Source organism: Podarcis gaigeae, assembly GCF_964106915.1.
Source record: "Podarcis gaigeae genome assembly, chromosome: 14".
Lineage (NCBI taxonomy): Eukaryota > Metazoa > Chordata > Lepidosauria > Squamata > Lacertidae > Podarcis > Podarcis gaigeae.
The window spans coordinates 26,995,112-27,011,009 of NC_139690.1; the positions used below are offsets into that span (position 1 = coordinate 26,995,112).

Consider the following 15,898-nt stretch of genomic DNA (forward strand, 5'->3'; position numbering starts at 1 on the left):
GCAAGGAGCTTCTTATAAGGGTCAAAAGAGAGAGGCGTTGGCAGAGAGCCATCATCCAACATCCTGACTGTTGTTGTTTTTTAAATCAGCTGCAGAAAGGGGTGTGCATGCCCAGTTTTTATCAGGACAACAACTCTGGGAGGAGGGGGTGCGGGATGTAGCGAAGGCAGTCAGGTGCTGTTGCGCTTGCTCGAGAGTAACCAGGCAGGACTCCGACCTGTCTTTTACAGGCTTTATTTTGGTGCAAACTATTTACAGTGAAGAGCGTCGTAAGTTCATGTCTGGCTCAATTGCTAGCAAAATCTGAGAGTGGTCGGTCCTTGTACCTCTCCCAACATAACAGTCGCGTGACCCCCAGCCTTCTCCGCCCCTCCCTGCGCTGAAACCTACTGCGCAGAATAGGCACTGGCAAAGGGGTACTTCCCTCCTCTCTAGTTTACCCAAGCTCAGTGTTGAGGCTCTCCCAAGCATCCCCTGGCTCCTGCACCTCCTCTCCACTGGAGGTGGGGCTTTCCTCCTCGCCAGAGCAGGAACTGCTTCGCAAGATTTTCGGAGGCTCCCTGTAACACAACTGCCCTTCTATCTCTCGCCTCTGAGCCGGACGGCAGTTCCCTGACAGACACCAGCCTGGATTACATTAAAAGAGAATTAGGCAGATTCAAAGAGGATCAGGCTGTCCATGCCTACTGCTAGCCACAATGGCTTTGCTCTGCCTCTGCGGTCAGAAGCAGCATGACTCTGAACACAATTGCTGGGAGGTTGCTTTGGTGCTGAGGCCCTGACTGCAGACTGGCTTTGTACTGGGACATCTGGTTGGCCGCAGCTGGACATCTAGATGGGCTACTGGTCTGATCCAGCCATCCAGACTCTTCTTATGCTTTTATGTTATTTGTTTGCATTTATTTATTTATTTCATAAAATTTATGCACCACTTGATGGCAAAAAAAGAACCTTCAAAGTAGAGCAGTTTACAAAACAGAAAGAGCAATAAAATTATCAACAAGAGGCAACAATTTAAGACCTTTGAAAAGTTAAACCAACAATGAAACTAGAAACAGATTAAAACTTCCATCAGCTTTCCTGTTTTTCCAGTCTGAATGCCCCACCAAAACAACAGTTATGCCTGCAGTGTGGATAGCAGCTTTGCGGGGGGGGGGGGGGGGGAGGGGCAATTTAGATTAAAGAAAATGCATAGGGGTGTAAGAAACTGCTCAGAAACAGAGGGGCTCCCCTGAGCAGCTTTTAGGTTGTTGTTTTTTAAGCTAATAAATTACAGATTACAATTAATTCATGTCCTGTATGTTTTGCAACCTCCACCTAAATTGCAACATCGTTGGTGTAAAAATTGCCTCCTCTCCTACTGCAGGACAAGCAAGTTGGTCCCTGTCCTTGTTGGATACGTTTTTGTTAGTAAGAATGCACAGCTCCTTCTTCCGACAATTAAGTTTCCAAAAGCAATCTTTTTATAAGCATGTGTCTATCTCCTAAGAAAGCAGCCTTTTTCCAAAAAAAATTTAAAAACTTCTTGATCTCTTGGTTAGAATATTTCCCACCCCCACCCCCCAAATGTCAACGTGCAAATTTTGACTGCAGATAAGCACAATTTCAACAGAGGGAACAGAAAGAATTCACTGTCTGCCATGTTTTTACGTCTAGCTTTAATCTTTTATTAATCACAAGTTGCATTGGATGAAATGAAAAGTGAGGCTTTTGAGTGGCGTATTTGAAAGAATGGTAAGCCAGCCTTTCCCAACCTGGTGCCCTCCTGATGTTTTGGACTACAACTCCCATAAGCCCCAACTGTCTCAGCTGGGATGGATGGTGATTGTGGTCCGAAACATCTGGAGCACAGCAGGGAAAGCTGCCTTAATCAATTGCCTACAGAAGTCTAGTGTCCAGGTCAAAGGAAGTCATAGTACTGCTCTATCCTGCCTTGGTCAGACCAAGCCTGGAGTCCTGTGTCCAGTTCTGGGTACTACAGCTTAAGAAGGATATTGAAAAGATGACCAAGGGTCTGGAAACCAAGCCTTATGAGGAATGGTTGAGGTAATTGGGTGTGTTTAGCCTGGAGAAGAGAAGATGGAGAGAGGATCTGACAGCCATCTTCAAATATCTGAAGTCTTGTCACATGGCAGTTGGAGCAAGCTTGCTTTCTGCTGCTCCAGAGGGCAGGACCCCAACCAATGAATTCAAATTACAGAAAAGGGGAGTCCTACATCAGGAAGAACTTTCTGACTTTAAGTGCCATTCAACAGTAGAATGGACTCCCACGGAAGGTGGTGGGCTCTCATTCACTGGAAGTTTTTAAGCTGCAGTTGGATGGTCATCTGTCAGGGATTCTTGATCTGTGATTCCTGCATTGAAGGGGGTTGGACTAGACTTTTGGACTAGACTTCCAACTCTGCAATTCTATGATTGATTTGAAGAGGGGAGCTGGAGGTTGCCAGGAGTGTAGCTGCCTGGCTGGGTAAATCTTGGTTGTCTTTCCAGGAGGCGAATTGTAAGAACCATCGCGTGAACCGGGTTGTCTTTTTAGGAAACATGAAGCGGCTTCTAACAACTGGAGTCTCGCGGTGGAACACGAGGCAGATTGCCCTCTGGGATCAGGTCAGGCCATGATATTTATTTACTTGTTCTGGAGGGTGGTAATGCAAGAACAGGCCTTTTCAGTGGTGGTTCCCTGTTTGCAGAATGCCCTCCTCAGGAAGGCTCGCCTGGCACCCTCATTATATATTTTAGGTGCCAGGCAAAAACTTTCCACTATAAGCAGGCCTTTGGCCTTGAACTATCTGTGACCTTTTTGATGTCATAGGGATGTTTTTGGTTTTAATATATCTGTGTGGGGTTTTTTGTTTTGTTTCGGTTGTAAGTCACTTTGTAATTTGCCACAGGCAAGAGAAAGCAACTAACAAATATAATAAATAATTATATAGTTTTAAAAATATTATTTTTTCAATCATCCCTTTTTGGGACCAAGCCCTGAGAGAAGAAACCTTTATTTATTTATATCCCAACGTTCCTCCAAGGTTCTCAAAGTGCCATACATATTTCTCCTCCCCATTTTATCCTCATAACAACACTGGGAGGTAGGTTAGGCTGAAAGGCAATGACTGGCCCAAATTTGTAGTCGAAAAGCATATTGAGGGCACCAGATTAGGGAAGGCTGGCCGCAGCTTTTTTAAAAGACACCTTTCTTCACATTTGTAATAACATTCCTAGTGTCAAGGTTATAGATGCAGCAGGTTTGAAAGCTTTTTTTTTTTAAAACCAACAAGAGTATCTTTGATTTCTGCAGGAAGATCTCGCCATGCCCTTAATAGAGGAGGAGATTGACGGGCTGTCTGGGCTCCTCTTCCCTTTCTACGATGCTGATACCCACATGCTGTACCTGGCTGGCAAGGTGAGTGGGCACAAAATGCTTATGGCATGGTGGAGTGGGCTTTGGCTACAGAATCCCAAAGGTTCTGTATCTTGCCATTAGGTACGCACTATGAACCAACGTATATTTGGAGTCACGTCATAGTCACTCCCTTGGACTAAAAAAATTAACAAACCATTTCCCTCAAAGTAGTTTTTTAAAAAGGCGTTCATCTGTTCATGTAGATGCTTAGCCAAAGCAATTTGTGTTGCTGTAGATTTAAATCTGCAGTCAAACCTCGGCTCCTGAACACATCCATTTTGGAATGTTTCAGCTCCCAAACACCGAAAACCTGGAAGTAAATGCTCTGGTTTTTGAACGTTTTTCGGAAGCCGAATGTCCAATGCGGCTTCTGCTTGAGTGCAGGGAGCTCCTGCAACCAATCAGAAGCCGCATCTCTGTTGTCGAACATTTCGGAAGCCAAACAGGCTTCCACAACGGATTATGTTCAACAACCGAGGTTTGACTGTATAAAGAGAAGATTGAGAGGCAATTTGGCAGCCAACTTCAAATATCTGAAGAGTTGTCAGATATTATAATTACTATTACTACTACTACTACTACTACTACTACTACTATTTTGCTAATATTAAGATGGAGTAAGCTTGTTTGCTGTTGCTCCAGAGGGTAGGACCTGAACTGATGGCGTCAAATTGCAAGAAAGGAGATTGCAACTCAACATTAGGAAGTACTTTTTGACAGTATGAGCTATTTGACAGTAGAATGGACTCCCTCGAAAGATGGTGGATTCTCCTTCGCTGGTGGTTTCCAAAGAGATTCTTTAGTTGTGATTCCTGCATTGCAGGGGTTGAACGAGATGACCAACTGTACACTTTTTTATTCTAAATTTTGGTCTTTTAGGGCTGAGATCCTGAGCATGCATACTCAGAAACAGGTTTTAATGAAATTAATATGCCTTGTTTCCATTCAGATGTATGAAGGACACATGCTCCATTTCCCGGCAGACCTAAAACCAGCCACCTTCTTTTCAGTAGATGTAGCTGAATCTGGGCTGACTGGAAATGGATCCATCCCAATTTGAGCACTGTGGAGATTATAGAATGTTAATCGGGGCTGCAGCCATGCCATTGTCCTTCAACCTTCAGTCCTTCTGCTAGAAAATGGAGATAAAGTCAGAATACCTCACAGGGTTGTTGTAAGCAAAAACAAGACAGCACCCAGAATCATAGAAGGGTAGAATTAGAAGGGACCCTGAGGTTCATCTAGTCCAATCCCCTGACAGAGGGCCATCCATGCTTTTAAGGGTGGGCCAAGTCAGAGTTCCTATGACAACCACCCCAACCTGGGGCCCTCCAGATGTTTTGTACTACAACTCCCCACAGCGCCTACTGGCACCACTATGTTAAACTGAGGATGATCGGAGTTGTAGGCCAAGAAACCTGGAAGGCACCAGGTTGGAGAAGGCTCTGCTATGACCTAAACTGTACAATGCTCTCTCCTTCCACCCCAATATTTCAAAAGTCCCACTAATTTACACCTCTTTCTCTTTCTCTCTCTCCCCCTAGGGAGATGGGAATATCCGCTACTATGAAATCAGTACAGAGAAGCCATACCTCACTTACCTCATGGAATTCCGTTCTCCGGCTCCACAAAAAGGCCTCGGTAAGGGGTGCTTATCGTCTGCGCTACAGCCTCAAAGGGAGGCAGCGTCTTTCCTTGGACTAGTCAGTGGCTACTAGCCACGATGGCTGTGCTCTGTCTCCACAATTGGAGACAGGCTCTGCATCAAGGCATGTGGTTGGCCACTCTGAGAACCAAATATTGGACTATTTTTGTACTGTACAGTGGTACCTCAGTTACATACGCTTCAGGTTACACACTCCACTAACCCAGAAATATTACCTCGGGTTAAGAACTTTGCTTCAGGATGTGAACAGAAATCGTGCTCTGGCGGCGCGCAGCAGCAGGAGGCCCCATTAGCTAAAGTGGTGCTTCAGGTTAAAAACAGTTTCAGGTTAAGTACGGACCTCCGGAACGAATTAAGTACTTAACCTGAGGTACCACTGTACTCTTTTTCCAGAGGCTTAGGAAGCTGAGGCAACTCTGATCTGTTTCAGTATTTTTACTTTCGGATTTTTAAAAAGTAGAGTTGTACTTTTTTCTTGATTTTTCTTTTTGTAAACCACTTTGAGGGGTTTTTTTTTATATATAACCAAGCGGCTTGTGAATTTTTATGAAATAAATCAAAGGGACATCGGCCTGATCCAGCAAGGCTCTTCTGGTGCTCTTGTGAAACCTCCAGACCTGGAGGCAGTCTATCTGGATACCTAGGTTCTTAGGGTCATTTGGTCATGGTGCAAACAAGTTGCTGGACTTGATGGGCTACTGGCTTGATCCAGAAGCTTCTTCTTATGTTATTTCATCTGTTCTGCCCTCTGTTCCCCAGCATAGTCACAGGCTCCCACACCTCCTCTAACTACTCTGCCCCTTTCTTCGGCCTCCTCCTGCAGGTCTGCTGCCTCCCTGACGCTCTCCCCAGTCCTTGCCCTCCCTACATTTCCAACATCTTGGCCTGCTCAGCCCCAGACATACTTCCCTCACTCCAAATAAAGTTCTGGCAGCCCTTGGTTCCAGTGCATGGTCTTCCCCTCAAGCCAAACCAACCCTTCCTCTTCAGTTGTGCACCGAGCCCTTTCCCCTCTGGATACGGAATGTTTATCAACATTCCCAGTACACTGGATCAGAGGGCCAGTAGCTAAGGACAGTGGATGGCACACTTTATAGAAACAGAGGTTGGTGCAAGAAGCAGGGGGTTTACCTAGCCGGGGGGGGGGGAGCAGCAGGAAGATCTCTGAGGAGATAAAATAAAAGGAAACAGAGAAAATCGTGCAGAACTGCTGTGTCACTCAGATGCCATGATAGAGGGTCGCCTTGCTACCTCTCCAAGGATTTGATTTTCTTTGTTATGTACAGGACAACAAACATCAGTTCTTCCTATTCCTTGTGTTTGTAGGAGTGATGCCAAAGCATGGCCTGGATGTCTCTGCCTGCGAGGTGTTCCGGTTCTATAAGCTCATCACGTTAAAAGGGCTGATTGAGCCCATCTCCATGATCGTGCCAAGGAGGGTGAGTAATCTGGCCCTCACAGGAAGCAGGTTTGCTCTCTAAGGCTGCCTACATGCCATACACAGGAATTCACACACACCCCAAGAACCCTGGGAACTGTAGTTTGTGAAGAATGCTGGTAACTGTAGCATGGGACGGGGAAAACTATAGTTCCCATGATTCTTTGAGGGGAGCCATGTGCTTTAAATGTGTGGTGGGACTGAGACTTTGAAGTTGGGTCCAGTTCACACAACTGTGGTTGCTTCCGGATGACCTGTTTACTGAGCATCATCCTGATTTGCTTGCGGGTCTGCTCTTACTATACATCAAGTAAGAGTTAGCTCCCATTTTGCAGGGCATTTCATTGCCACTTCCCAATTTTACTGCACAGCAACACCAAATCAGCACTCAACAGTACAACCTGAAATTTCTTACGCTGTTAAATTCCACCTCAAACCGCGGCGGCCTTGAAGCTCCCTTGGCTGATGTGCCACCTGCAGGTGGCCTTGGCAAGTGAAAAGGAGCCATGTGGGATTTGGCAGAGGCATGGGGGCATGGGGGTTGCTGCTCTAGATCAGGTTTAAGGTGCTGGTTTTAAGCTTTAAAGCCCTATACTGCCTAGGACCCTCGTACCTACGGGACCGCCTCTCCTGGCATGTCCCACAGAGGACCTTATAGTTTTCAAACAAAAACATCTTGGAGGTCCCGGACCACAGGGAGGTTAGGCTGGCCTCAACCAGAGCCCAGGGCTTTTTCGGCCATGGCCCCGATCCGGTGGAATGCTCTGTCACAAGAGACTGGGGCCCTGTGGGACCTGACATCTTTCTGCAGGGCCTGCAAGACAGAGCTGTTCCACCAGGCCTTTGGCCAAGGCAGTCTGACCCCCTCCTTTGGTAGTCCTCATAGAGCTCTGGCCCAATGGTTGCCATTAATTTGATTCTGAATTGATTTTAGAATGAATTGATTTTAGAATGCTGTGTTACTTTTACTGTTGTTAGCCGCTCTGAGCCTGGCTTCGGCTGGGGAGGGCGGGATATAAATAAAATTATTATTATTATTGTCAGGGGTTCAGAAGGAGAGACACAGGAGGGGGAGCAAATGGAGAGTGAGGAGGAGGAGTACGAGGGGGGCGCAGGCAGTGACAGTGGCCAGAGTTATTCCACAAGCCTCTCTAGCGAATCGGAGGACTCACAGAAGGGAGCGCCGGTGGCCAGAGCAAGGGAGATTCCAAGGGAGAAACCTCAAGAGGGAGGGGCCAGCGGGGAGTCTCTGAACAGCAGCTGGAGATCAGGGCCAGCGTCTCCACCAGAGCGCAGTGGGGAGGGGGAGTCCCAGGAGTCGGGACCAGTGTCCTCACCACCAGAGGGAGGAGAGGAGTCAGGTTTGGCAACACCCACATCAGGAAGCGGGGAAACGGTCAGAAGGAAAGTCACCGGCTGGGCGCGCGCGCCAAGTTCAAATGTACAGGAGCGCGGCACAGCGGGGAGCCCGGGAAGGGAGCCAGGTCCTAAAGCCCGCCGGAGGGAGGGGCAAGACTCAGGAGGCTCCGCGTCAGAGGAGTCCAGGAAGGAGGGAACCCCAGAGGGCAGAAGGACCCAACGCAGGAAAGAGCAGCGCAAGAGGTGGAGCCGGGCTAGAATCTTAAACTGGTGTGGGTGGAGCAGTGAGTCAGAGGGGACTTAGCCGGTCTAGCGTTAAGACGTGGGCCTGCGCGCCCAGAGCTTGGAAATGGAAACTAAACTTCAATAAAGACTTTTGTATATAATATCCACTGGGCGTTGGTCCTCTGTGAGCTGGGACCTAGCGGCAGTCCTGACAGTAAGTCCCCTCTCCATTTTCACCAATTTTGCAACCTCGTGGAGTCCGGGAAAGCAGCGAGGGGTGAAGATTGGTGCTTCGCGAGCTCACGAAAAACAGGGAAATGACTACCGAAGAGAGGATAGCGAGTTTGCAAAACGCAGTGACGCAGTTGACTGCAGAAATTGCGGCTTCCAGAAAGAAAGAACAGGGAGCAGCTGCTGCCTGCCAGGATCTGCGAACCAGGTTAGAAGTGCTAAGTACACAGAGGCTACCAGCCACCAGACCAGAAGGGATTGGGCTGGGAAACAGAGGAGGGAGCCTGGTATCTCACTTCAATGGGGACCTGCAGGAGTATCCTAACTTCAGAGCAGATGTGATTTATACATTGCAGCTGCTTGACAAAGACTTTAAAAATGAGGGAGAGAAAGTGGGATTTATTATTTCGCATTTGCGGGGGGAGGCAAAATCGTGGCTGCGCAATCTATGGAGAGACAAGGATCCAGCCCTCCAAAATGCGGCTGCCTTCATTAAAGTGATGGATGCGTGTTTTTTATCTGAGATTGATGTGGATATCGCTAGGAGGGAGATTCACGGACTAAGACAAGGTAAAGCCACTGTGAGGCAATATCATTCACGTTTTTTCGGATTGGTGAATGTACTAGCCTGGGAGAAAGAATCGCCTGCCGTCAGAGACCTGTTCTGGGAGGGGTTGAGCGGAGCTGTGAAAGATGAGATCGCAAGGGGGGGAAGACCCCAAACCACCAAGGAAGTGGTGGAACGGGCACTCTCCATTGGGGTTCGGTTGGAAGGACGCCCTTGGGGCAGGGAGGAAGGGCATTTGGGACGCACGCCAGCGAGAGGACTGCCTCCCTTCCCCAAGGAGGCGGCGCGCGCTCGATCCATGCCTCCGCTGGGAGGGGGAGAGGAGCCGATGGAGATAGGTGGTGCTAAGGCTCACTCCACAGTCGGAGCCCTAACTCCGGGAGCAGTCAAGATGAAGCCTCCTAGAGGAACCAGGAAGTGCTACATCTGCGACAGTGCTCAGCATATGGCAAAAGAGTGTCCCCAGCGGTTTCACAAGCATACTGCAGCCGCAGCGACAGTAACAGACGCAATTCAGCAGAGGGAGTCGCAGCAGGAAAACTCCACTGTCTGGCTGGAGATGGCGTCTCTGGGGACCAGCCAGACAAGTCAGTGAAGCAATCCCCAGGGATCTTACAGCCCACCGACCCCCTCCCACCCAAACCAGTAGTGCAGCTCACCGCATCCCTTCAGCTCCCCAATGGGCTACTTGTGGAAATTCCCATCACCATCGACTCGGGGAGCAATGCAGATTCTATAGACATGCAGTTCCTCCAGCAACATGGCATAGCCCTTCTGCCAGCGGCGGTACCTCTGAAAGTCGTCACAGTGGACGGCAGGGAGCTACTGGGAGGGCAAGTGCTACAGCAGACGCCGCCAATGGTGATGCGCATTGGAAACCACCGTGAGGTCATCAGCTTCAACGTCACCCGCCTGTCAGACACGCCCATAGTGTTGGGAATGAGTTGGCTGGATAGGCACAGCCCGGCATTAGCTTGGTACCAGCGGCAACTGACCTTCGGCTCCTCTTACTGCGCAGAACACTGCATCCTGGCGGACTTGGAAGATGAGGGGCACGAGGATGGACCACAGCTGAACTTGGGCATGTTGCAAGCGGTGCCTAACAAATACAAGGAGTTTTTGGAGGTCTTCTGCGAGAAAGAGGCGGATAAGCTGCCACCCCACAGACCCTACGACTGCAAGATCGACCTCCTGCCCGGGGCGACGCTCCCGACGGGGAAACTGTACTCCATGTCTGAGGATGAATTGCAAGAGCTCAGGGAGTTCATAGATCACAACCTGAAGCGGGGATTCATCCGGGAGTCCAAGGCGGCAGGAGGCAGTCCCGTGTTCTTTGTAAAGAAGCGGGACACGCCCCAAAAGAGGCTGGTCGTTGATTTCCGCTTCTTGAACCTCAAGACCAAGCCCTCAGCATTCCCTATGCCCAAGATCGATGACCTGCTGGCGACGGTGAGGAAGGGTCGCATCTTTACCAAGTTGGATCTGCGCGGAGCGTACAATCTCATTCGCGTACGGGAAGGCGACGAGTGGAAAACAACCATGTTTACGCCGCTGGGCACTTATGAATACAGAGTTATGCCTTTTGGATTAAAAAATGGTTCCCACTGCTTTCAAGCCTTCATGCATCATGTCTTGGCGGGTCTCCTCTACAAGAAGTGCGTCTGCTTCCTGGATGACATCCTAATCTTCTCGGAATCGCCGGAGGCTCACGAGAGAGATGTTAGGGAAGTTCTGCAGAGGCTGCGGGAGCACAGGCTGTACGCCAAGCTGGAGAAGTGCCAGTTCGACAAGACGGAGGTGGATTTCTTGGGCTACAAACTGTCCGACAAGGGACTGGCTATGGACGGTGCCAAGGTACGTGCAGTACTGGATTGGAAGAGCCCACGCAATAGGAAGGAAGTACAGAGGTTTGTCGGTTTTGCCAACTTTTATCGCAAGTTCATCAAGGGTTTCGCCATGCAGACAGCGGCCATCACCGACACCCTCAGTTCCAAGAAGAAGAGGTTCATCTGGACGGAGCAGGCAGAGCAGTCCTTTCAGAAGCTCAAGCAGCTCTTCGCTTCCGAAGAGAACCTACTGCACGTAAATCCCAGCAGGCCCATGAGAGTGGAGACGGACGCCTCAGACAGGGCCGTGGGAGCCGTTCTGTTGCAGCAAGACCACCAGGGGGACTGGAGGCCGTGCGCTTTCTACTCCAGAAAACTCAGCAAAGCGGAGCAGAACTACACCATTTGGGACAGGGAGTTGCTGGCCATACATGCAGCCTTCAAGGCGTGGCGGCACTTCCTCGTCGGAGCCAAGCACACGGTGCAGGTCCGCACAGACCATAAGAACTTGGAGTACTGGCGCACGGCGAGGTTCCTGAACCAGCGACACATCCGCTGGGCGGAGTTCTTTGCAGATTTCGACTTCAGAATTGAGTACATCCCAGGAAACAGCAACGTCTTGGCGGACGCGCTGTCCAGAAAACCGCAGTATCTGGAGGCAGAGGCACCGGCGGCGGCCAAGCACATTTTCACACCACAGGCGTGGGCATGCGCGTCAGCCACGGTGGACCTGGACGCGGTGCGCCGCGCGCTGCAAACGGACTCGTTCGCCCGAGCCAAGATGGAGGAGGTGTGCAGTGGCAAGGCGAGGGGCGACGAATTCCAAGTGCGAGACGGCCTGCTCCTACGCAAGGGAGTCCTCTACGTACCAGGAGACAGCCTCCGCGCGAAGGTCCTGCAACAGCTGCACGACGCGCCCAGCGCGGGGCACTTCGGCAAGGAGAAGACGGTGGACTTAGTAGCCAGAGACTTTTGGTGGCCTAAGATGCGGGGGGATGTCGCGGACTATGTCAATAGGTGCGACACCTGCCAAAGGGCTAAGCCTGTGCACCAGCCGCCGGCGGGCCTGTTGGAACCGCTACAGACACCGTTCGTACCGTGGGAGAGGGTAGCCCTGGACTTTGTCACAGATCTACCCAGCTCAAGGGGCAAGACGGCAGTGCTCATGGTAGTGGACCTGTTCACCAAGATGGCCCACTTCATTCCGTGCGCGAAGGTGGCCACGGCCGAGCAGACCGCTAAGATGTTCATAGACCACGTGTTCAAGGTGCACGGCCTACCACGGTCTATTTTGTCCGACCGGGGGCGCCAGTTCATCTCCAACTTCTGGCAAAAGCTGATGGGATTCCTGAACGTCAAGGTCAGCCTGGCGTCGGCGAGACACCCGCAAACTAACGGGCAGGCGGAAAGGGTCAACGCCATCATGCAGCAGTACCTGAGATGCTACGCGAACCAGCAGCCATCGACCTGGGTGGACTATCTACCGTTGGCCGAGTTTGCCTACAACAACACGAAGCACGGGTCCACGGGGGTGACCCCATTTTTTGCCAACTACGGGAGGCATCCCAGAACCTTCCCGGGTCTGGACACAGTGCGGGAGGGGGAGCCACAGGGAGCAGAGGAAGTGGCAGCGGAGTTGCAGGAGATCCACGAGCAGCTCAGGAGGCAGTTAGAGTTGGCAAAACAGGCTTACAAAGTGCAGGCAGATCGACACAGGAGGGTTGGGGAGGACATCCAGGTGGGAGACTGGGTCTGGTTGGCAGCACAAGCAGTTCCAGCCAGATCGTTAGCCAAGAAGAAACTAGGGCACAAGCAGCTAGGGCCTTACCAAGTAGAGGCGCAGATCAACCCAGTGGCCTTCCGGTTGACACTCCCGGAGGGTTCCAGAATGCACCCGGTCTTTCATAGATCAGTGCTCACGCCCTACAGAGAGCCCCACAGGTTTCAAGCACCGGGGAAGGCGCCAGACCCGCTCAGAGAAGCGCCCAAAAAAGGGGGGTCGCCGAAAGGGGAGCCACTTAATGAAGCCACTGAGATTTTAGACTCAAGGTGGGGGGAGGACGGGATTGAATATCTTCTCGCCACGGAGGACACCCCGGCCAGCGCCAACAGGTGGGTGCCGGATTACGCAGTGGAAGAGCAGTTGCTCAAGGAAGAATTCCACACACTTTTCCCGCACAAGCCTATGCCGGCGGGCTTTTTCGAGGATTGTTTGTTCACACCCACACTCTCGGCCAGCACTTTCCGGGGTTTCTCGTCAGCTGAGGACTCGGCTCCGGGAGGCAGCTCTCCGGAGGGATCACTTTCAGGTTTTGGCACGGGGGGATCTTATTGGTGGGAAGACCAACCCGAAGTGGGCTGGCGCAGAGACATGCCGAAGGGGCCCTGGGAGGTGGACCCCCATCAAACAACAGGGGGAGGAGGGCTCTTGGGTGATTTGGGGTCGAGCGCAGATTTCGAGCACACCGCGCAGGAGATGGAAGCGGAGGAGGTCGTCGTCGACGAGCCCATGGGGGACTTCCCGGACTTATCTCGATGGTTGCAAGCCTCAGGGGACGAGCTGTATCCTGGACTCACCCCTACAACAATGGAGCACCCGGAACCCGCACCGGAAGAGGGGGAGGGGGGAAGGGGGGGCTTCGAGGGGGGGATGGATGTCAGGGGTTCAGAAGGAGAGACACAGGAGGGGGAGCAAATGGAGAGTGAGGAGGAGGAGTACGAGGGGGGCGCAGGCAGTGACAGTGGCCAGAGTTATTCCACAAGCCTCTCTAGCGAATCGGAGGACTCACAGAAGGGAGCGCCGGTGGCCAGAGCAAGGGAGATTCCAAGGGAGAAACCTCAAGAGGGAGGGGCCAGCGGGGAGTCTCTGAACAGCAGCTGGAGATCAGGGCCAGCGTCTCCACCAGAGCGCAGTGGGGAGGGGGAGTCCCAGGAGTCGGGACCAGTGTCCTCACCACCAGAGGGAGGAGAGGAGTCAGGTTTGGCAACACCCACATCAGGAAGCGGGGAAACGGTCAGAAGGAAAGTCACCGGCTGGGCGCGCGCGCCAAGTTCAAATGTACAGGAGCGCGGCACAGCGGGGAGCCCGGGAAGGGAGCCAGGTCCTAAAGCCCGCCGGAGGGAGGGGCAAGACTCAGGAGGCTCCGCGTCAGAGGAGTCCAGGAAGGAGGGAACCCCAGAGGGCAGAAGGACCCAACGCAGGAAAGAGCAGCGCAAGAGGTGGAGCCGGGCTAGAATCTTAAACTGGTGTGGGTGGAGCAGTGAGTCAGAGGGGACTTAGCCGGTCTAGCGTTAAGACGTGGGCCTGCGCGCCCAGAGCTTGGAAATGGAAACTAAACTTCAATAAAGACTTTTGTATATAATATCCACTGGGCGTTGGTCCTCTGTGAGCTGGGACCTAGCGGCAGTCCTGACAATTATTATTATTATTATTATTATTATTATTATTATTATTATTATCATTACTGGGTCCCAGGTGGGAGAAGTCTGCTCTGCCTCAAACTATGGAACTTGCTTCCACAGGAGGCAGTGACGGCTACCAGCTTGGATGGTTTTAAAAGAGGATTAGACAAAGGGGAGGGCTATCGATGGCTACCAGCCCTGATAGCTACTAGACACGATGGCTATCCTCTGCCTCCATGGTTGGGGGCAGTAAACACATCTGAATACCTGTTGCTGGCTTCCCTCATCCATCTGGTTGGCCCCTGTGAGAACAGGATGCTGGACTAGACGGGCCATTGGCCTGATCCAGCAGACTCTCCTTGGGTTCTTATGCCTTAAAACATGTTGACCTTGTGCACAAGCTCTTTTTTTTTTTTGCATCAGTGTGTGCTCAGATGCAGGAGTGCCAACATGGCCCCGCAACCGTGGGTGCCCGTTGGCTCCCACTACGTTTCCGAGCACAATTCAAAGTGTTGGTGCTGACCTTTAAAGCCCTAAACGGCCTTGGTCCTGAAGGAGCGTCTCCATCCCCATCGTTCTGCCCAGACACTGAGGTCTAGCGCCGAGGGCCTTCTGGAGGTTCCCTCACTGCAAGAAGCCAAGTTACAGGGAACCAGGCAGAGAGCCTTCTCAGTAGTGGCACCCGTCCTTTGGAACGCCCTCCCACCAGATGTCAAAGAGAAGAACAACTACCACACTTTTAGAAAACATCTGAAGGCAGCCCTGTTTAGGGAAGCTTTTAATGTTTAACAGACCACTGTATTTTAATACTTTGTTGGAAGCCGCCCAGGGTTGCTGGGGAGATCCAGCCAGATACGCGGGGTATGTATGTATGTATGAATGAATAAATAAATAAATACACACCCAAATTTGTGGGTGTCCTGTTCCTTCATGGGGAATTTTGTGGGTGCTCAGGCAACCCAGAGCCCCAGGGAGTTGGCACTTGGTGTTGTAAAGGAAGGTTGCGATTCTGTCCCATTATTTCCGCACAAAGCCCCACAGGTCCATTCCCCTCACTCGTAGTCATTTTTCTCCACGCTCCACAAGCCCAAATGCCTTCTATTAAGCCTCTCCTGCCTTGATTGCCTCTCCTTTCAGACCGCAAACACACCGAGCTCCCTGCTGCATGGGTTCTTTTTCTGCAGCAGCGTGGAGCCAGATCTTCGGGGCAACAGGGATGTGCTTGAGAATGCTCTAATGCAACCTTCATCCCAAACTGCAATCCGACAAATGGTTAACCTGCTATGTTGCAATGCTTATGACTTCGCTTGGCTCAGAGAATGAGCCAAAAGTTTGTGCTGCTCCTGAGATAAATGTCCGCTCCTCGTTTTGGGGATGGGGGGGGAGTATGTTGAGTAGTTTAATTACTGCCATAGCATCAAAAATCTTTTTGATTTTTTGGGGGGGGGGGGGCAAAATGGAACTTAGTGGCTCGCAGACGGGGTTAAACCAGTAGTTACCCAAATGGGCAGTACCACCCTTGGGGGGGGGGGGCAATGAGGCCCCAAGAGGCAAGGATGCAGAAGGGGGGCACTGGAAGTGGGGCCTTCCAAACACATTGATTGCTAATTTATGGTTGACAGGGCTAGAACATGGAACAAAAAAACTTCCTTGTTTTGTATTTAAGGTTTTACTGCTTCTATCACTTTTAAATTGGGGTGAGGGGACTGATGATGAAATGATAATGATAATACTAATAATAATAATAATACCCTGCCCATCTGGCTGGGTTTCCTCAGCCACT

General features: G+C 51.1%; 1 protein-coding gene and 1 long non-coding RNA gene across 2 annotated transcripts in view; both read left to right on the forward strand.

The window, feature by feature from the left end:
* The window catches only part of CORO2B (coronin 2B), an 84,622-nt gene that overhangs the window by 62,412 nt on the left and 6,312 nt on the right, over positions 1 to 15,898 (forward strand). Inside the window, exons 6-9 of the mRNA XM_083713204.1 lie at positions 2,491 to 2,607; positions 3,296 to 3,400; positions 4,945 to 5,041; positions 6,393 to 6,505. Coding sequence (XP_083569330.1) covers positions 2,491 to 2,607; positions 3,296 to 3,400; positions 4,945 to 5,041; positions 6,393 to 6,505 — 432 coding nt within the window. The remainder of the gene's footprint in view (positions 1 to 2,490; positions 2,608 to 3,295; positions 3,401 to 4,944; positions 5,042 to 6,392; positions 6,506 to 15,898) is intronic.
* Positions 7 to 2,001, forward strand: LOC310831982. Its single transcript, XR_014558086.1, has 2 exons — positions 7 to 174; positions 627 to 2,001. It is a non-coding gene; the product is annotated as an uncharacterized lncRNA (long non-coding RNA).